Source organism: Lupinus angustifolius, chromosome LG05 (genome assembly GCF_001865875.1).
Source record: "Lupinus angustifolius cultivar Tanjil chromosome LG05, LupAngTanjil_v1.0, whole genome shotgun sequence".
Lineage (NCBI taxonomy): Eukaryota > Viridiplantae > Streptophyta > Magnoliopsida > Fabales > Fabaceae > Lupinus > Lupinus angustifolius.
This window is the reverse complement of record NC_032013.1, coordinates 24,635,815-24,657,349: the sequence shown is the minus strand read 5'-3', so window position 1 is coordinate 24,657,349 and position 21,535 is coordinate 24,635,815. Positions and strand designations below refer to the sequence as shown.

The following is a 21,535-nucleotide window of genomic DNA, read 5'->3' as shown; positions in this document are numbered from 1 at the left end:
AGTTTAAAAATTATTAGTCCATTTCATTCACGGGACATAATCATTCAGGTCATTTATTCCAGGTTCAAAACAGATCATTAAAAAAAGCAGTGTTGATAATTACCTTACTGTTGTGTCGACAATTACCCTCAAACAGACTCCTATGATGTCTTATCGTTGTGTCGATAATTACCTTCAAACAGATCATTAATTCTCATAAATGTTGTTTCAGTTTTGCTCAGTGGAGTTGGACACAAACTCATGAAATTTTCTAATATTTTATTAACGAAATAGAAAATATGACTTCTCATCTTTACTACTGGTAAGGACATTAAAGGTTTGTTTACAAGTTTGATTTTGGAAGAGAAGAAATATTTAAGAGTTATCTCATAAGTGTAATTCATGACTTCCAAACCTTTCACCTCCAAAAATGAACTCGATCCTAAAAATGTATAGTTCCTGTTATCATTCTGATTGCAAAAGCAATAGTTTTGTTGAACATCTTAGAAAGTCTTAAAAAAGAAACACATGAAACCAAATCAGAGAACCCAAACGTGTGACCCAAAATTCAAAGACGGTTTCGCCACGCAACCAAAAAAAATAAGATTAATAATAAATAATCAAATCTAATACAACGATTCCGCCACCAAATAAAAACCATTATTCTCTCTCCGACAATCGCATTTCTAGAGAGAGAAAAAAACGTAAAACACTCTCTAGAGAGAGAAACCTTACCAACCATCAATGGCGGGTTTTAGGGTTTTACTATAGAGCGACGTTTACACACGCAGCTTCCATGGAAATGCCTGCTAGAAGATCCAACTACTCGCTTCTAAGTCAACTTCCCGACGATCAATTCTCCGGAGCAACCACAACGCCGCCGTTCGATTCATCCTCCGGCGACGGTAATAATTACAATTATAATAACAGGCATGGGAATCGGATTGGGAATTTGTATCCACCGTCGATCGCGTTGCAGAGGCAATCCAGTGGGAGCAGCTTCGGCGAGAGCTCGCTTTCTGGCGAGTGTTACGTGCCTACGATTTCGAACGCGGCTGCGAACGATATCGATGGATATGGATACGGAGACGTGAGAGTTAAGCTGGCGGAGGATGTGGTGGTGAGAACAGGAGGAACGTTGGGGAAGAGCTGGGCGCAGCAGACGGAGGAGAACTATCAGTTGCAGATGGCTTTGGCTCTTCGGCTTTCATCTGAGGCTGCATGCGCTGATGATCCTAATTTTCTGGATCCAGTGCCAGATGATTCTGCTTTGAGGTCATCGTCGTCGTTGAATTCGGAAGAGGCAGTGTCGCATAGGTTCTGGGTATGTGTATATGCATGGTCATGGTGTGGCTCTGGTTGACATGTATTACTGGTTTGGGAGTATTCATATCATATCCATAAGCTTAACTAAGTGCAATGTGTTTTTTATTGTCATATAAACCCACACTTGTTTTGAGACATGTGTCACTTTCTTTTTGGCTGAAGGATTTGTAGGAGAATATATCATTTTACTAGTCAGTAGTATCAATAATAGTGTGAAATTTTGTTGACAATGATGAATATTGTGATGATAATTTTAGAAGTTCATGTATCACATTTAATGATTGGAGGAGCTGTATTTGACTTGAATTGATGGGATTTGTGTTAGTGCATAACCTCATTTGTAGTAGTGTTTCATTAGATGCAAAGGATGGAGTTGAGTTGGGTTTTGACTTTTGAATTGTGACGTTTAAGTCTACTAGGAATAATCAGTATATCAGGCCTTTTATTGTAATTTGTCGTCCAGTCCCATTTGTCATTGCACTGACAGAAGAAAACCGTTTTCTGGAACTGTGGCTTTTTTCGTTTTAGTTGTACCAGCTTTATAATGATCCAGGCAATGGGCAAATAATTATATAGATACTGTGTTCCTCAAATGGTTCTTCTTTATACTTGTTTTCTAAAGAAGTATTTTTCCAACATTTGTACTACATATACTTATTTGTTGAAAAAATGTTAGGCATTAAGGAGCCTTGCAAATCTTGAAATGCGTCTTCAATATTTTGCGGTTATTATATTGGGTGACAGAATATGCTTCGTTTTATCAGAGGCAAAAAAGTCTTAATAGAAGAAATCGCCACTAGGGCGTATAATTAATTAATAATCATTTTTTAGCAGAAGTTAAGACCTAGTTTTTAAGTTGAAGTAAAGAAGAAAATACTTATCCCAACTTTATTCCGTTCCTCTTTCTTGTTCTGTTATTTTTTAAAAATTTCCTCTAGTTTTACATAAAATTCAGGGAGGAAAATGGTAGTAGATTCATCTCGATAGACATGTTTCACTTATTATTCTTGGATATACCAATTGATGAAATTCTGTTGTTGATAATGTGCACCAGGTAAATGGCTGTCTATCATACTTCGACAAAATTCCTGATGGGTTTTACTTAATTCACGGGATGGATCCCTTTGTCTGGACCCTATGCACTGATTTGCTGGAAAATGGCCGAATTCCAACAGTTGATACACTAAAGTCAATAGATCCCTCTGCTGACTCTTCACTTGGAGTAGTTTTGGTGGATCGGCGAAGTGATGCAAGCTTAAAGGAACTGCAAAATAGAGCACATAACATTTCTTCTAGCTGCATAACGACAACAGAGGTTGTAGACCAGCTTGCCAAACTGGTTTGCAATTACATGGGGTGAGTCTCCTCGTCATTGTTGGCTTAGAACTATTTATCCCACATTGCCAGTCTAACTATGTTTTATTGCTATAACAAGGGGTTCAGCTTCTGTTAGGGAAGATGATTTTTTCCCCATCTGGAGGAACTGCATCAATTATCTGAAAGATTGCTTAAGATCTGTTGTTGTTCCAATTGGCAATTTATCTATTGGACTCTGCAGGCATCGTGCTATATTGTTCAAAGTAGGGTTCCCCTTCTGCGTGGTTGATCCGAACCAATTTGTATTTTCTTTTGTTCGCTGGTTAATACAGGTGACTGTCTTTAAGCTGTTTATGAGATAATGTGCTTTATATATTCCATCTGCAGGTACTAGCCGACACCATTGATATACCATGTAGAATTGCAAAGGGCTGTAAATATTGCTCCAGAGATGATGCCTCGTCATGTCTTGTCCGATTTGGGCTTGAAAGGTATCTGTTTTGTTGCTAAGTACATATGCTTTTCTGTTTAGAAGTAGGAGTGTAGGGCTACAATTTAAAGAATTGGTTTCCATTATGTGTGACCATGGAATGATGGAAGTGTAAAATTATGAATGCACTGTAAGCTGTTTGTTAATATTCTGTGAACTGACACCTCATGTCTAACATCATATAATCACAGGGAATATCTGATTGATCTAATTGGGAATCCGGGTTGTTTATGCGAACCTAATTCCATGCTCAATGGTCCATCTTCCATCTCATTTTCTTCGCCCTTGCGTTTTTCAAGACTTAAGCCAGCTGAACCTACCATTGATTTCAGGTCATTGGCCAAACAGTATTTCTCGGACTGTCTGTCTCTTGAGCTTGTCTTTGATAATGGTTCTGCAGGTGATATTGTGTTTCCTATTTAATTTTTTATTCTAAATCTGGGCTGGTGATAGTATGATTATCTTGTATCTTGAAAGATTTACTTAGTGCTTTTTGTTGCATAGATTAATTATTTAAGATCCGGCCATCCAGGTGTCCTGGGATATTTTATTTACTTCTATTTTGGTGAATGAAGTCATCTTCTCTAAGCTAACACTCCATAATAAATTTGTCTACCTTCCAAATTTGGTATTCACTTAAATGCATTAGAGCCTTTTCAATTGAATAATACCCCCTGTGCTTTTTCTCATTTTTTTAATTGTACTAAGTGATTAAATGGCACTTGGACAATCTGTATTTTTGTTTCCTGTATATGTTGTCTACAATTATTTGCCAAAGTTCTCTTTTTTCCAATTTAGAAATTCCAAGAATTCAACTTCTTAATAAAAAGTAAAGGAGCATGATTCTGCATTTTAATGTTTAAGCTGAATGATGTTTTCCAAGTTAATTTTGTAGATTCTTAGGTTGGTTTCTGGATTATGGAATTGAGAGAACACTTCAAATTATGTGAGCAAGTCTATGTAATATCAGTATCTTGGTCTCGATTAATTGTTATGAAGAAAAGGGCTAAACATAACATTTATTCTCTCTTTATGGAATGAACTTGAATGGTGACAGTGTGACACCAATAGTCTTTATTTAAGTACATATAATAAAATGAGTGCCTGATTTCATGTTCAAATAAATTTGTGAGCTAATCAACATCTAGTATAATGGCAAAAGGCATGAGCCTTGGTAGAGATGTTCATGTAGGAAGTTTTATATTAGTTGTAGTTTTGCATGTTGTTCTGTAATATGGTGTGGCATGCAATTGCATATGTCCAAATATTTTAAAATGTTTGCACTGGGCGCAAGTATAGGATACCCTGAATTTTATATTACAGGACTTGTACTGATTGAGATTTTGGATTCTCCATTCCAGAACAGTTGGATGGGAAGCACAAGGATAGGAATAACCCTAGGCCAATTGCAAAAGACAGCAACATAAGTTCTATTATTCCTCTGCATCCTCAAGCTTATCATCCAAGCCCACACGATCAAGGCTCTGAAACATTTAAGTCATCTGACATAATAGAATCGACAGGCAAGGATCCACTGCCTTTAAAGCATAACCGTCCTGGTCATAGAGATATACAAACCCCATTAGCACTAACAAATTCCAATGTAGATGTTATTGAGAGTAGGAGGTTTGTTGAAGGAAGTCAACTGATTCCAAGCAAACCTACTAGAGATCTTGCCCTTGATATGGAGGATTTGGACATACCGTGGGGTGATCTTGTTTTAAAGGAGAGAATAGGATCAGGTACATATCCTCTTTTATAAATTTCTTATTTTTTGAAGTCTTTGGTCCGTTTTTTGTTTGAGTGGGAATAAAGCGCTCCAAATACTCTGCATATTTGTCGGGATGGTTCCATTAAAAAGTTAGGGTTCAGGAAATCAAAGCAAAGCCACTAATTTTTTTATAACATGATAGCAGTCAGATAACAAAGCACCCAGGAAAATATGAGCATCCCCCCAATCAAATACACCAGAGAACTGCATAAAAATTTCCATTGTTTCCGTTGAATGCTCTGAAGCTAATCAATTAAAACTTAGCCTAACTTCAAGCACACAGTATTTAATGAAATTTCTACCATTGAATGCTTCACGTGGCCTGATTTATGCGATTACCATAAGTAGTCATTAACAATATTTTTTCTGTTATATTTTCAGGATCTTTTGGAACTGTACATCGTGCTGAGTGGAATGGCTCGGTAAGGCACTCTTTTTTCTTTCAATGATGCATTAAGCTGAAGCCTGAAGTAGTGCTTAATATTTAATTTTGTTTAGTGCATCTCCCTATCTCTATATGCTTGTTTTATGTGTTTTTAGCTTGTCTCGTTAACATCCTTCAGTATGTTATGTATTGCAGGAGGTTGCTGTAAAAATTCTAATGGAACAAGATTTTTATGCTGAACGCTCCAGGGAATTCCTGAGGGAGGTATGCTCAAAACTCTCGTTTTGTGCAGAAAGTCACCAATAGTACTGTTCGTAATGCTTGCTGTTAATTCGAGCTGCATTTGTACCCCTTTTATAGGTTGCAATAATGAAACTCTTACGGCATCCAAACATCGTTTTATTTATGGGTGCAGTCACTCAGCCTCCTAACTTATCAATTGTCACGGAATATTTATCAAGGTTTTACAACACCTTCTCTTCCTGTTCCTTGTCCTTTCCCTCTATAACAAGGACTCGTGTAGCCGAAAATCGGGGCATGACAGCTGTCCCCGATTTTCGGCTACACGGCTCTAGGAAATCTGTTCATGGCTATAAAGATACTTTAACCTTGAGATCTGAAGGGCTTTTTGCTGAAACTAAATGCAGGGGTAGCTTATATAGGCTGCTACATAAACCTGGTGCCAAAGAGATGTTGGATGAGAGGCGTAGGCTTAGTATGGCTTATGATGTGGTAAACAGTCACAAGAAAAATACCTTTTCTGGTTCAATACTTTTTTTAATGAGTAATGTCACAATCTTCGTTTCTTCATATTCAATGATTAAATATTTGTCATCTTTATGTGCAGGCTAAGGGGATGAACTATCTTCATAAACGTAATCCTCCTATTGTTCATAGAGATCTGAAATCTCCAAACCTTCTCGTTGACAAGAAATATACAGTTAAGGTAAGAATGAAAATTTCTGATGTATACCAAATTGTTGTAAGATTTGCATTTACTCCATTGGTCACCCTTGCCATTATTGTTCCACTTCTCCTGCTCTCACAAATTCCTTTGTACTTGTACCACTACCAACACAAGCTTATATTTAGTCACCAAAATTCACTTCTCACTGGTCTGCTAGCTTGAATATACTTGGACGATATATGTTCAGTAACTGTTCAGCTGTCATGCCTTCCAATTTTTTTTGTGAACTGGTAGAAGATTGAATGTTATTGCAAAACTTAGTCTACCTTCACCTAGTTGATAGAAGTTTGAGCTTTCAGCTAATTAGGTGGGCTTATTTTAATGCAACTGTGGCATGTGGGCGAAAATCCATTTAATATTGAACAATGCGTGCACCGTCTTAGCAACAATTTTTTTCTGGGAGGGCAGGGGGGTCTGTTTTTCTTCAGCATTAATGGTGTATTTTCACATATTGTAATCCAACGTTCTTTGTTGTCCCTTTCCTTCAGGTTTGTGATTTTGGGCTTTCCCGACTAAAGGCAAATACATTTCTCTCATCCAAGTCAGCTGCTGGGACTGTAAGTTTACTTTTACAACATATATTTCTGTTTATATTTCATACGGTTCAGAGGTAACTTACATTATAATGCATTCACATTTTATCTTTTTCTTTGCTAGCCTGAGTGGATGGCTCCAGAAGTTCTCCGTGATGAGCCATCAAATGAGAAGTCAGATATTTACAGCTTTGGTGTAATCTTGTGGGAGCTTGCGACATTGCAACAGCCATGGAATAATTTGAATCCAGCACAGGTTTGTTATATACCTTTAGCACATTATCATGCAACATATCTTTGTTTTTCTATTATGATTATATTGCTTTGATTTGTTTTTTAAAATTCTTCAATTCTGGTAATACCAATCTGAAAAAGATTGCAAGCTATGTATTTTTGTCGAAGCATGTTTCTTTCCAGGTAATAATGTGACAAGTATAGTTACCGACTTACTGTTGGAGGCTTCTCAATTGTGTGCCTGAGTTTGGTTTTTTGGAGTGTTATCCGGTTTCACAGTGATCTAATGTTGACTTACAATGCTACTTAGACTGAATATCCCTTCATATTTATTTCAGTTTTATCTTTCTTTTAGACTAAGTGACTACCCTTAATGTGTTAGGTGCACTGCCTTTTTGTTTTATATCAGTTTTCACAAATCTATAATGTTTTGTAGGTTGTAGCAGCTGTTGGGTTCAAGGGAAAAAGACTGGATATACCACATGACTTGAATCCCCAATTAGCCTCAATAATCGAGTCTTGCTGGGCCAAGTGAGTTCAGATGCATCTTTTCTTTGTATTATACTTTTAGGACTTGTTTGCGAGTTTGGTTTTGGAGGGAAAGGAAGGGAAATGGAAGGCTTGAGAGCCACCTTACAAGTGTATTTCATGGCTCTCAAGCCTTTCCCTCCCCTCCGTTTCCCTCCATAAAACAACTCGCGAACAGACCCTTATATTCTAATAGATTTTGCTGATATTCTTGGGTTACTGCAGTGAACCCTGGAAACGCCCTTCTTTTTCAAGTATTATGGATTCCTTGAGAGTATTGCTCAAACCCCCTACACCTCAACCCGGTCGTCCAAACATGCCATTACTTGCCTGAACGGTTGGAATCAAAGCTTTTATTCATGCACATACTACTGGGTTTTATTAGTTTTGATGTCTGACAGTAATACACTGTTTTAGTAGTCCCAGGTGCGTACCAAATCCAAAATGACATTGCATAGCACTAAATTTCTGGCTTAGACATAGTATATCCTTTATTTTTGTTCTGTTAATGACTATAAATTTTCTAGTGGAGACATGTTCTTCCATTTTTTTGCTGTTATTTACTACTATTGTGTTTAAAATAAGTAATACCTTGCTGAAGCGTTGTCGCAACTCGATCACAAATCAGTTGAGGCGCTTTTATGTGTGCGTGCATGTATGAGAGGGTGTTTGGTGTTGACAATGTTCACATTTCCCCAATGGTTGTTGCTTGCATAAAGTTAGCACATCAATTGATACATATATGTTTTTTTGGTTGCAGAGGCACAGTTTGTATATTTCTGTTCTTATTCCGATTGAGAGAATACTTATTTTCCACCCCAAGCAAGGATACTCCATTTTCATTCCAACAAAATTGTTTGATTAGGTGATCCTGTAATTTCATGTATAAAAAATGTATACTTTTTTTCATCCATAATTGTATGTAAAATTGTTCCCATTGTAATTAGATTCAATTAATGATACAACATCTTTGCAGACAATGTAAATGTGCTCTTTTTGGTTCTTTTTACTGATCCATTTTGTTGCCTTAATCATCTAATTGCATTTTCTGTGTATGTGTTGTATGGCCAAATTAGATTCTATCAATTGCTTATGAAGGATTTAATCTCTGAAGGTTGCTAAAGTGAGTTTGCAAAAATACCTCTAAAAATGATTTAAAAGTATAGTTTTAATTATTTATTTTGAGGAATTAAAATGATTTATTTTACTTTTTAACTATGTTGGTATTGGAATCTGATTCATTAACTACTTGTTTAAAAACTTAAGGTGTAAAATTATAATTTTAATTTCAATTCTTTAGAGTTTATTATGATGGTGATGGAAATGGTAGATGAGAAGGTGGTACTCAATTTTAGAAGCCAAAAAAAATGAGGGGGAGTGTGTCAGACTCAGTCAACAATTAATTACTGAGTACAGAATATTTCAAAAATTGATTATAAGAATTGAAATAATTTTATGTTCCTTAAAAAAATAATGTTGGAATGCTATTTAAAGATAAAAATGGGTTTTAAAGAAAATTTTGTGGGTTATAAACACAGTTTATTCAATCAATTTTTTGAAAGGGCAACACTACTAGAATTATCAACATTATTTTGTTAGTTTTTCAATATAAAATTATTTTCACGGTTAATGTTAAAAATTATGGAGAAATTTTGTACATATATCGTTAGGCAACAACACAATTTGTAAATTTTGATTTAGAATCTAAAATGTATTAAGCTTGGTTGTCACTTGTTCCAATTTATATCTGACAAACAATTGAGCACCCTACTTGTTCAATCGCTCTTTAGAACTATTATGTATCAAAATTGATATGAAATGATTTGACTCGGTCTTCTTCAAATATAAAACTAGTTATTTCATCTCTTGGACTTAATAATTTTAATTATTTTTAAAATTATTGTAATTATAATAATTATTTGTTAACTTATATTAGAATAAAAGTTATTTTTGTTCAATTAAGTTTTAAAACAATTTGTTCATTTTTATTACGATTAAAATATAAAATATATTATTTGATAACATTTTCAACTGATTTATGATATTTTGTTATAATAAAATTGTCAGTATTGATTGTTTTTAATTAAATACTCATGTTATAATAAATTTTATATTTAAAATAAAAATTTAATAAATAATATAATATTCTAAATTTATTAATCTGATCAATAGTGTTTTGGCCAGTGATCCATTGATTAAGTACCTCGATCGAGTCAATAATGGGTCCATATCTGATAACAATTTCTAAAAGTTTTCCTTCATAAAAGAAACATTATTAAAAAAAATGAAATTTTTTGATACTACCAAGAATATATTAAGAAAAAAAATTGGAATGAAAGTGAAAATAATGAATGCAGGTTCAGTCCCCACTCGTGCGTTTCTTCATTCTTCACTGAATCTGAATCTCGATTAGGGTTTTTCCCATTTCTCATTCTACAATTTTCAATCACTACACTTTCATTCTAATCCATAATATTCTTCTTCCTCCACTCTCGTTACAAAACCCGCATCAAATTCAATAATCTAGCTCCTCATTTTTCCCATCCTCTAAATCTATTCAAACCTAATTAGGGTTTAGTTACATTCATTCCAATTCGATTCAATGGACCCTCGTAGATCATTGAGGGGTATCGAACCTGGCGCCAAGAAACCCCGATTGATCAACGACCTAGACCGCGGTTCGGTTCTCGATCCACGGCGGTTACCTCAGCGAGCTTCGGGGCACGGTGGTGACGATGGTGGTGGGTACCACCCGCAGCCACCACCGCACCAAGAGCTTGTGGTTCAGTATAAGACTGCGCTTGCTGAACTCACTTTCAATTCGAAGCCTATTATTACGAATTTGACTATAATTGCTGGAGAGAATCTCGCTGCTGCGAAAGCAGTTGCTGGCATTGTTTGTTCTAATATTCTTGAGGTGAATTGAATCTAAGTTTTACACTTTTATAGTTACATTGTTTTTTTTTTGTTTACTTTCAATTGAATTGAGTTGCAACTTACCTACATTGAAAAAGGGTTTTTTGATTTATTTTAATTATTTATCGAATTTCTTCGTCTTTCATTTGTCCTGTTTAGGCTTTTAGATGTAGATTGGCATTCATAGAGAATAAAGATTAAAGATTCTTAATTTGTGCTCTTCCTCCGATCGTAGTTAAAAAGAAAAACTTTTGCCAACTGATTGCAGTTTTATTGACTTTGTCTGAAGAAGGGACTAACAATCTTTTCCATACGTAGATTTTTGGTCTCGGATTTGGGGCAAGAAATAGACGTTCAAAATTTCCAATCTCAAATTGTACTTAGTTCAATCTTGATGAAATTTGCAAGTGTTTTACTGTTTTTTTGTTATAGAAAAGATGTGTTTCGTTCAATTGTGTTAGTGCTGTTCCAGGTTCCAAGTGATCAAAAGCTGCCATCCCTTTATCTCTTAGACAGTATTGTTAAGAATATCGGGCGGGATTATATAAAACACTTTGCCACCAGACTACCTGAGGTCAGATATCTACTCTTTACCTGTCATTGACCTTAATGTCTTTGTTGAATGTATTTTTAAACCATTTATTATGGCCTACAAGGCTACAGTGAATCCTTCAAATTGCGAAATTATGAAATTTTTACACTGAGCTATTTCAATTTGAGTTGGTTACATGGTTAAAATTATACTGTAAGGATTTCCATTGAAATGAATAATCTGTCTTTTATGAAATGGAAAAAGTTCTGCACACTGCTTTTTCTAGTTGTACACACCTATTTTTAAATAGGTACTTGCCAATTAGTCAATTATTCCTTTACATTTTAGGTATTCTGCGAGGCATACAGACAAGTTGATCCTCCAGTACATTCAAATATGAGACATCTTTTTGGAACTTGGAAAGGAGTCTTTCCTACTCAGACTCTTCAGATGATTGAGAAGGAACTTGGCTTTACTTCTGCTGCCAATGGTTCAGCGTCTGCTTCAGTCAGGAGTGACTCACAGTCACAACGCCCACCTAATAGCATCCATGTGAATCCCAAGTATTTAGAAAGGCATCAGCAGTCCATCAAGGTAGGTGAAATGACCGCACCTAAAACTTATCCTTTAAAGATTTGAATTGTTGGATTTGATTGTGACTGGTCGAGTCATGGCAGTGTTTTTTCCTTGAATGATATGTAATTGGCATCAGATTTTGAACTTATTGCTTATTGAAACACAACACAATATTCTTTGACTCAGTTTATTTTTGAACTAGAGTATTCCAATAAACTAATTGAAACCCCTTTATTCTCCTTAACCATGAAATATCCTGATTATACCTTTTATGTCTGCTATATTTTGGATTTTGTGGTTTTGTTGTTTATGGTTTGACATATGATGTGTGTCATATTAATCTTTGTTAGGTTTTTATGCACGTCGTGTCAGGTTTTTATCACTTCGTTACTGTATGTGAAGATCTGATTTGCATTTCAAAATAGGCCTTCTCATCCTCAATACATATCATGATTTGGCAACTATTCAATAAATTATTTTCCTTGAAAATATGATAAGCTTTAGCAATGAATATATCGTCATGCATACTTTTTCATATTATATCTTGGTACTTAATGCTCTTGTCATGTCCTTTCTCATGCCATGTAGACTAAAGGAGGAGTAAATGATATGAATGGAGCTATTTTAAAATCAAAAGGGGAGCCAGAGAGAGTTTTGGGTTCTGGACGACCACCGCTTGATCCTAGGGTTACCATGCAAGTATGTTTAGTAGTTTTTATTTGCCTTTATATCCTATTCACTCTGCCAGTAATCACATTTAACTTAATGGTGTGTGTTGCAGAATAATCAGCGCACTAATAGAGATGCATTTAATGATTCTGTTCCTGAAAAGAGCATTGGTGAGTCCTTTGGAGGCAATGAATATAGTTCTGATACTTCAAATAACTTGAGCTTAGTTGGAAGAACTGGTGGTAGGATCACTGAGTTAGGATACGACAAACCTTGGTACAAAGCAGGTGGTGGTTTTGCAGAGACCAGATCAGGCCAAGGAAATGGTTTCAGTGTCAAGCCTGGCTTTTCGAATCATGAAGCACTGAAGTCGGTCAAATTGGATGCACATCGTCAGCCAGCACTGAACATAGCTAACAAAAGGAGCAGTATGATGTCAAGTAACTGGAAAAATTCTGAGGAAGAGGAGTTCACGTGGGATGAGATGAACTCTGGGTTGACTGGTCATGGTGCCCTCAATGTCTCTGACAACTTGAGCACAGACACATGGACTTCAGATGATGAGAATTTGGTAAGCCTTCCAAAGTTAAGGGTCAATTGCACTTTGCCAGTCAAATATATTCCATTCAATTGCCCTTTTCTCCCGATTCATAAAATAAAGTACATTCCTTTTGATAAAACTTGATTATTCTTTTCTCTTTATGAGATGTGCCACATGTCATAAAAATCAGTGGGCAACTTTCTCAAATTTGAGATAGACTTTTACCACAGGTAATTTTTTAACAAAAAAAAAATTAAACCCTAATTTTCCAAATTACTGATGATAAATCCCTACTTACTTACCCAAATTACAGATGTATCATAAACTAAATTTATCCTAAGTTTCTTCTACTCATTCTGCGTTCTTTATATATGTATTTTATCTGATCTTCTTAACTGGTTTTTTTCCACTTCAGGAAGGTGAAGATCACCTCCAAATTGCACAAATATCCAATTTTAAGAAACAGCGACCTGTATTTGCGGGCCATCAATCATTGTCATGGAAAATGCAGGATCAGCACTCAATTGATAAGTTGAAACTGAAGCCAGGTCACTCAAAGGAACTTTTGTCCACTCTTGGTGGGTTTCAAACCAATACAAATTCTTTGTCTATTGGGATGGGGAATCGGCCTTTCATGCCAAATGCAACAATAGGAATGGCCGAAGTTATGAGACAGCAGCAATTTGACTCTGGGGGAGCCGAATCCCCTTCTGGGCAGTCACCTTTACGAGAGCAGTCTCCATCACCACCACGAATTGTGCGCAACCCTCATCCAGTGCGAAGTTTGGCTGAGCAAGATCGTTCCCATTCTCTTAAAACATCTCAGTATCTGAAAGCTCTGCCAAGTCAACATATTAAAGATCCTTTGCCTGCCCTCCCTCCCAATGTCCAGGTTGATCACTTGCGAAAATCACAGGAAAGGGACTTGCAGGATCCATTATCTTCGGCAACTTCTTTTCAGCCAAGGCTTCAGCAGCAGAAGCTGGGTCCTTCTCAGACTGATGTTACTGTTAAAACTAAGAAGCCACCCCAGTCTAAAGTTACTCTAGCCAGAGAAACTTCAGAACAGTTAACCACCAGTAGTTTGTCAGCTGCGGCTGTGAAAAGTGGAACCCTCTCCAACAAATCAACTACAAGTAGCGTTCATACTACAAGTAGTCTGGATAAAAGGAATCTTAAACCTAAATTTGGGGTTAGGCCTACTCAGTCGAGTGGGCCTTCCCCTACCACATTAATTTCTTCGGTGTCTGTAGTTGCATTACCATCTTCATTAGGCCCTTCAAACAGTGATTCACCTACGCTGCCAAAGTTACCTCAACGAAAGGCTGGACAGCCACAGAGGGTGTCTACTCAATTACCAGCCTCCTCTAATGTGAGCAATGCCTCAAATACGACTTCAAATGCCAGCACTAGTAATACGTCAAATCCAATTGCCAACCTTTTGAGCTCATTAGTTGCAAAAGGTTTGATATCTTCAGAAACAGAGTCACCGACTAAGGTACCAACTGAGATGCCGAGTCGATTGGAAGACCAAACAGAAAGCGTTGCTGCCAGTAGCTCTTTGCCAGTTGTTCCAGTTTCTGTTTCTGCAGCTGTCCCAGTATCATCTTCCAGAGATGAGGTAGATGATACTACAATACCCACACTTGCCTTATCTAAATCAACCAGCACGGAATTTATAAATCTCATTGGCTTTGATTTTAAGCCCGACATAATCCGAGAAATGCATCCACATGTAATTAGTGCTTTGCTGGATGATCTCCCACATCATTGCACAGTTTGTGGTATTAGGCTTAAACTGCAAGAACAGTTCGATAGACACTTAGAGTGGCATGCTGCTAGAGAAAGAGAACAAAGTGGTCTAATTATGGCATCAAGAAAATGGTATGCAAAATCAAACGATTGGATTGCTGGCAAGGCTGAGTATCCATCTGAGTGTGAGCTAACTGATTCTGTAGATGTATATGACAATGAAACTGAGGAGAATCAATTGGATACTATGGTTCTAGCAGATGAAAACCAGTGCTTGTGTGTACTGTGTGGCGAGGTATTTGAAGATGTGTACTGCCATGAAAGGGATGCGTGGATGTTCAAAGGGGCTGTTTACTTGAACAACACAGATGGCGATGGTGATAGTGAGATTGAAAATAGAAACTTGGGTCCCATCATTCACGCTAGATGCTTATCAGAGAACCCAATATCTAGTGTCACTTAGGCCGAAAGCTTATTATCGGATGTTATTGGATATAATGGATGTATTGTTGTTAGCTTTGATGCCCAGATAAAATAGGATGGAACAAGATGTTTGAATTTGTTTTCTTCAGTTCCAAAGAAGATTTGATGTTTATCTGAAGGAGTAAAAGGAGTATTTGAATTTTGCGGTAATTTATTGGATCTGTTCTGTTTTAGCAGGAACAGGATTGTGATAGTTTAGCCATGTAATCATTGGAGCTATGGTTTAGTCAAAAGCTCACTAAGGGCACCAAGGTTTACTTTGCATACCCAGTCTTGATGGCCCTTTCATGATAAGTTTATTGCATCTCAACTTGCTCATTGATGTCGTTGTGATACTTTATTTTTGCACATTAAAGCACATATGGCAATAATATGGGACAAAGCACCAAGGCCATGTTTAGAGTCCAAATTTTCTTTCTTTTTTATTAATCATAAATAATGGCTTTAAACTTAGTTGATCCCTTCAATCCGTTCACTTTTTCAGAAGTGACTTGACTATCTATTCAAAACCCATGGAAAGTTTATGAAAAAATGACATTTTCTTTTACTAAATTTTGTAAGGTAATGTTAAGAATAAGGAAGTCCAAGCTCATGAGATTTGAAACGAATGAATAGACAAAGCGATGCACCACATAAATGGATTTGATTCCACAACTTGACTCGATACATAAGCCATTAGGTTGGGTCATACACTTATATTCACTTCAAGTTGATCATTATTTTCTATGTTTCACTTCTTTTCCTACTTACATATTAGTCATTTTTGGAATTCTAACACAGAAGATGATATATGTCATAAAGTCAATTTGCATATTAATAATTGTTAGGATTATTTTGCAAATCACATATATCACTTTCTAATGTATTATTACTCAATTTTATTGTATTTATTTTTGCCATTTGAAACTTGTGATAAAGTACATAGATTTTCAAAACCCTTTCGTCTGGCCTCTTCACGTGTATATATATATATATATATATATAAGTGAAGTGGGAGCTATAAAGGGAAGCATCGCAACAACGCTGAATGGGGCAAAGTTACAGGATCAGGAACATTTTTGGAATGCATCATCTCAATCACGTGTAAGGAGGACACTGAAAAGTGAAAACACAGCATGCAAGTGCCCAATCTTGCACCTATCACAAACAAGTTTATGAAATTAAACAATTCCAACAATTCCTGACTTTGGGTTTCGGCCACAAAGATCAATAACATCTGCGTTGACTTTCATGCTTTCTGTCTCATCTGCTTCCATAAACTGCAAAATAGTAACAACATGCCCAATCTACTACTTCTAGTAACTTGCTACAAATTTTACTTCATTTTAACTTATTTCATTCATTTATGTACTGATTCAAAGAAATATTACACCCAACGAATTGTTTGTTTAGTGGTATAAGGCTCCGCTGAATCCCAGAATGACCAAAATTGTCAAATGTTCGATTTTTGATAGCGACACTTGTTGGAATGGACAGTCATTTGTTGGTTAGAATTCTCATGAGACTCACTTAATGGTCCATTCTTTATATGTATGTCTCACATAATTTTGACATATAATACAGCTAAAATCCTTTCCAACAAACAAACCTAATAATAACCAAACTTCAACAAACATTAAATCCTTAAAGTCTCCTTAATTCGAAGAAGTTCAAAGACTCTAACACAAAGTGATGCTGATGGATTCATTTTTCAAAATCTTCTTCCAACAACCCACTGATGAAACCGTTCTTTTTTGTCATTTTAATGTGACCATTTTAAAATAGGGCTTTAGTGATATAAACTTATAATATCATACATTAGGTTCTTATTTTCAAATTGTTGTCACCAAACGTGGTAAAGTTAAAAAACAAATCCCATCATGCATGTGTAAAATATAGTGAATATGACTTCGTTGGTCGTGTCCCAAACCTTACATATTTTATATTTTTAAATGAATTGTTAATTAAAATATCTTTAGTTATTAACCCAAAAAGGATGGAAATTGCAATGCCTTAAGCATTCTCAATTGGTCGGTGAACCCACGTGCTTCATTTTCTTAATGCCATGGAGTTAGCTTGTCGAGTTACAATCTTTATAATCATATTCATATAATGGTGTAAAGTCTCATCTTCAGAAAGATTAAATAGTGAAGGTTTTGATTCCTAAGAATAATATTTGTTAGGAAGGACCTATGTTGCACAGATACGGATACGTGTATCGGATACGATACGTATCCGATACGTCGACACGCATTTTTTCTAAAATGTAGGATACGATACGTTCAGGGATACGCGTATAAATTAATAAAAAATACATAAAATATGATAAAATTATAAGTGTAAATCAAAATATTCAAAATAAAAATTATAATGGATCGGAAATGTAATATTCAAAGTAAAAAATACATAGAAATGTAAGCATTTTTTTGTTTGTTCTTCACAACATACCTATGACGGTAGAGACAGTAACACTAAGCACCGACCAGCGACGTTATGGATCGGAAAGTACCAGCTATTTGAGGGTCAATGTGGTGTGATGGTAAGTTGATAGGATGTGACATTTAAATAAGTGAGTGTTTATTGGAAACAAATCTATCTTATCATAAAACGAATCTATATATCCTATATTTTATTCAAAATGATTCTATATATCCTATATTTTATTGAAAACGAATCTGATACGTGTCTTGATATTTATTTTTATTTTTAATTTTTGGATAGTCTATGGACATGTATCCTTCGCGAATCTGAGCGTATCCGTGTCGGACACCGACACGCGGGGGTATTTGGTGAATCCGTGCATCATAGGGAAGGACAATTATAAACCCAAAAAACATTAATTTCTTACCAGAAAATATCTTGGTAATACCAAGAACATCTTCATAATCATATAATATATTTTTATACTTTTATATCTTAAGGTCATATTAAAACTAGATTAATTAAGCCAAATATATTTCATATAATTCTAAATTCTCTTTTAAAATTCAATTCAAAAATCGACTATATACACCAATTCAAGTGGTAGAAAAAAAAACATTATTGAGCACTTTATATACAAGCATTTTATCCATGACCTAATAAACAATCTTAGTGTCTCTCAACTTTTCAACATGTCTCAAACTCATTACTTCCAAATTCTACTCATTCTCTATCTCTCATTCCCAATTATTCTCACTTCTTCTTCTTCTTCTTCTTCCACCCCACAACTCCTTCATAGAGGCTTCTCTTTATCTCCACACTCCAAAACTACGTCGTTTCAACCATTCCTCACCGACCCCACCGCTAACTTCTCCTTAGGCTTCCTCCGCCAAAACCACAACCACCTCGTACTAGCCATCATCCACGTGGCATCCTCTCAGCCATTCTGGCTCGCCAACCCAACCCACATTGCATCATGGTCCGACACAACCCATGTCTCCTTCAACGGCAGCCTCGTACTCTCCGACCCAACAACCAACCTCTTCTGGTCAACCGCCACCAACGGCGGCGACACCCTCCTCCTCCTCAACACCTCTAACTTAGTAATAGTAAATCAAAACAGTGGGACCCACTTATGGCAAAGTTTTGATATTCCCACGAATACCCTTGTTCAAAATCAGAACTTTACAACAACCATGTCCCTATTTTCACCTAACGGTTTATATTCGTTAGGGTTAGGTAATAACTTCATGGGTTTATACGTAAACCACGTTGTGAAGAGTGGGAAACCGTTGAAACGGTTAATGTATTGGAAGAGAACTGCACTAGAAGCTAAAGCAGAGATTGAAGAAGGGAAAGGACCGATTTATGCACGAGTTAACATTGCTGGTTATCTTGGAATGTATCAAACGAGTTCAACACCGGTTGATGTTCAGAAATTCAACACTTTTCAACAAACGTCATCGTTTTTAATGCTCCGGTTGGAACCTGATGGGAACCTAAGAGGTTATTATTGGACCGGGTTTAGTTGGGTTGTTAATTATGAAGCTATAATTGAGACTTGTGATCTTCCTAGCCCGTGTGGTTCCTACGGTTTATGCGATGGGTCTGGGTGTGAGTGTTTAGATAACCGAACCCGGTTCGAGCCGGGTGGTTGTTTCGGTAGTAATAATGATAATGATGATGACGACGACTTGTGTAGTTCAAGGGAGAGTTACTTTGTGTTGAGGAGAAGTGGTGTGGAGCCACCAAATAAAGAGTTACTTGGGTATTTAACGACGTCGTCTTTAGAAGAGTGTGAGGGTTTGTGTGAAAAGAATTGTAGTTGTTGGGGAGCGTTGTATAATAATGGAACCGGGTTTTGTTATGTTTTGGACTATCCGGTTCAGACTATGGTGCGAACTGGGGATGGGTCCAAAGTAGGTTATTTTAAAATGAGGAAAAGTGAAGAGGGAAAGAACCCGGTTCAAGTTAAAATCGTGGTTGTCATTGTGGTTATAGTTTTGGTTGCGGTTAGTGTTATTATTGGTGGGATTGGGATTTGGATGATGAGATTGAAAAGGAGAAAAGGGGTGAATGGGATATTGAAAGATGAAAATGGAGCTTCATCTGGCCCGTATAAGAATCTTGAGTCTACAAGTTTTAGATCCATTGAAATGTGCAATGGCCAATAATAACAAGGTACTTTCTAGATTTTATTCTATGTTTATTATCCTTATTTTTTTAATCACTTTTCACTTGTTTAAATCTTTAAATCTAATGATAACTAACCAATAAGATATTAATCTATGAGTTTTTAAGGTTATCTTAAATTTTAAGAAAGATTAAAAAATAATTTGATTCATGTGAGCGATATTTTTTAACAGAGATAACCATATATTCCGAAAAGAACAATTAACAAACATGATTTAGCATTATTACCTATTACACGTGGACGACATACATAATGAGTAAGAAATTGATTAATAACTAATAATTAAATGTTAGATTTATTAAACAAGAAGTGATAATATGTGTGAAAATGTGTGAGATAGTAGAGAAGAAAGATATAAAAAATTAGAGAGTGGCGTAAGGGGTGACGCATGAGACACTAGTTAATGGCCATGTTTGACTTTGACATTTATAAATTGATTATCATTATTTGTAACAGTGATGGGGTCCATTTGATCTAATGGAATCACTTTTCCATAGATAAAAGGTTTAGTCTCAGTGCACATGTGATGGTGAGTCCTTTGACCAAAACTCTAGTACTACTCATCAACTAAAAGTAGTGCCAAACAAATACTACTATATAGGTGCAACCATCATTTTGTTAACTTCTTTGAAGGAAAACAAGTGGCACTGTTGGAAATTGGTATGATGGATGATGCCAAAGATTAATCAACAACAAGAGACCAAACTCAAATTAACTGCTTGAAAATGCTTATATTATTGAAAAAGATTTGCATGGAGACATATGTATGTAGAAATAATTAATAAAACATTGCCAACACATTAAGAATTTAATTTTAATTAAAATTTAATCTTAAATAATAGTATCGAAAAACATAAATACATTTGTTTTCAAATATGATGTGGCGTATGTGTCTCCATGCAAGTTTTTCTCTAAATTACTTTCTACTTTTTAATACAAACAATGCAAATTCATTATAGTTTAAGATTCATTGTCCGATTCACTATTAAAAAAAGGTTGTTTTGTTTCAAGTTACACCAAGGGTTACTTTCATTCTTAGACACATATATTTTACTAGTCTTATTATTTTTGCACTCTACTTATCTAAGTATTTTTGGACTCTACTTATCAAATGAAAATTTTCCACCTAAGCAATAGTTCTGGATGGGAACACATATGTTATCCCACAGTTTGTGTTATTCTATGAGTTATGGGCTTGTGTTTGGTCAGAAAAATACTTAATAATTAAATTTTAACTTAAATATATTTTTTCTGACCAATGACACACTCATGACACTTGGGGTGACACAAAGTGTGGAACATCAGACGTGTACCCGTTCCGGAGATTACTTGACTCCCAATCAAAGTTGGAGAATGAAGGTTTAAATCTTCCCTCCAACCACTAATAATGTTTCATCAACAATAGTATAGAGTCATAAACAAATAAGACACTAGAACAAATCACACTACTTGATTATATATCCAACAGTCTTATCCTTAAGTGTGGATTCTCATACTTACTCGTCATCTATCGTTAGATTTATTATGGCTCAACCAAACTATTAATTATGATATTACTATCAGGATCTGCAACTGAGAAGCTTCAACTACCAATGATATCTTATTTTTTTAGATTCGTCGGAAGAATGAACAACCACACAAGTGATATACTACATTTTGAACCAAAACCTCAAGTATGCAATAAGTTTATAGGTCTCGTCACTTATATAAACTTCCTCACCTATTCATCTTATCAAATATGGAACTTCCACTCATACTTAAATTCCCAACTTTTCCCAATGAATCCTATGAATGCTTCATTACAATTTAGTATATATTTTATTTTCCTATAAAAGAAAACGAAAGTATGGCAAAGTTGTAGACTTGTACCTAAGAAAAACAAAATCTTCATGGGTCGGCTCAGACTTAGTTCATTATCTTACTAAATATTCAATCAGAGTAG

General features: G+C 35.7%; 3 protein-coding genes across 12 annotated transcripts; all 3 read left to right on the top strand.

Annotated features, from left to right (window-relative positions):
* LOC109348341 (serine/threonine-protein kinase CTR1) lies at positions 605 to 8,543 on the top strand. Of its 6 annotated transcripts, none has more exons than XM_019588736.1 (17): positions 605 to 1,303; positions 2,360 to 2,661; positions 2,741 to 2,885; positions 3,010 to 3,113; positions 3,304 to 3,368; positions 3,445 to 3,512; positions 4,479 to 4,854; positions 5,265 to 5,305; positions 5,464 to 5,532; positions 5,629 to 5,729; positions 5,916 to 6,000; positions 6,116 to 6,214; positions 6,724 to 6,792; positions 6,893 to 7,024; positions 7,439 to 7,533; positions 7,756 to 7,956; positions 8,291 to 8,543. In XM_019588736.1, the coding sequence occupies exons 1-16, from the start codon at positions 776 to 778 to the stop codon at positions 7,862 to 7,864; spliced, it is 2,388 nt and encodes a 795-aa protein (XP_019444281.1). In that variant the 5' UTR covers positions 605 to 775; the 3' UTR covers positions 7,865 to 7,956; positions 8,291 to 8,543. The 6 variants fall into 6 exon arrangements, with proteins under 6 accessions (XP_019444281.1, XP_019444282.1, XP_019444283.1 ...); XM_019588737.1 differs by having other exon boundaries at positions 3,304 to 3,512; positions 4,474 to 4,635; positions 4,720 to 4,854; XM_019588738.1 differs by lacking the exon at positions 3,304 to 3,368 and having other exon boundaries at positions 4,474 to 4,854.
* On the top strand, positions 9,897 to 15,403 carry LOC109348340. Of its 5 annotated transcripts, none has more exons than XM_019588732.1 (8): positions 9,897 to 10,447; positions 10,919 to 11,020; positions 11,327 to 11,572; positions 12,143 to 12,253; positions 12,336 to 12,403; positions 12,461 to 12,815; positions 13,180 to 14,979; positions 15,174 to 15,278. In XM_019588732.1, the coding sequence occupies exons 1-7, from the start codon at positions 10,133 to 10,135 to the stop codon at positions 14,977 to 14,979; spliced, it is 2,997 nt and encodes a 998-aa protein (XP_019444277.1). In that variant the 5' UTR covers positions 9,897 to 10,132; the 3' UTR covers positions 15,174 to 15,278. The 5 variants fall into 5 exon arrangements, with proteins under 5 accessions (XP_019444277.1, XP_019444278.1, XP_019444275.1 ...); XM_019588733.1 differs by having other exon boundaries at positions 12,336 to 12,411; positions 12,487 to 12,815; XM_019588730.1 differs by having other exon boundaries at positions 12,336 to 12,815; positions 15,177 to 15,403.
* On the top strand, positions 18,084 to 19,597 carry LOC109348344 (PAN domain-containing protein At5g03700). The gene has a single exon (XM_019588742.1). The coding sequence runs from the start codon at positions 18,092 to 18,094 to the stop codon at positions 19,571 to 19,573; it is 1,482 nt and encodes a 493-aa protein (XP_019444287.1). The 5' UTR covers positions 18,084 to 18,091; the 3' UTR covers positions 19,574 to 19,597.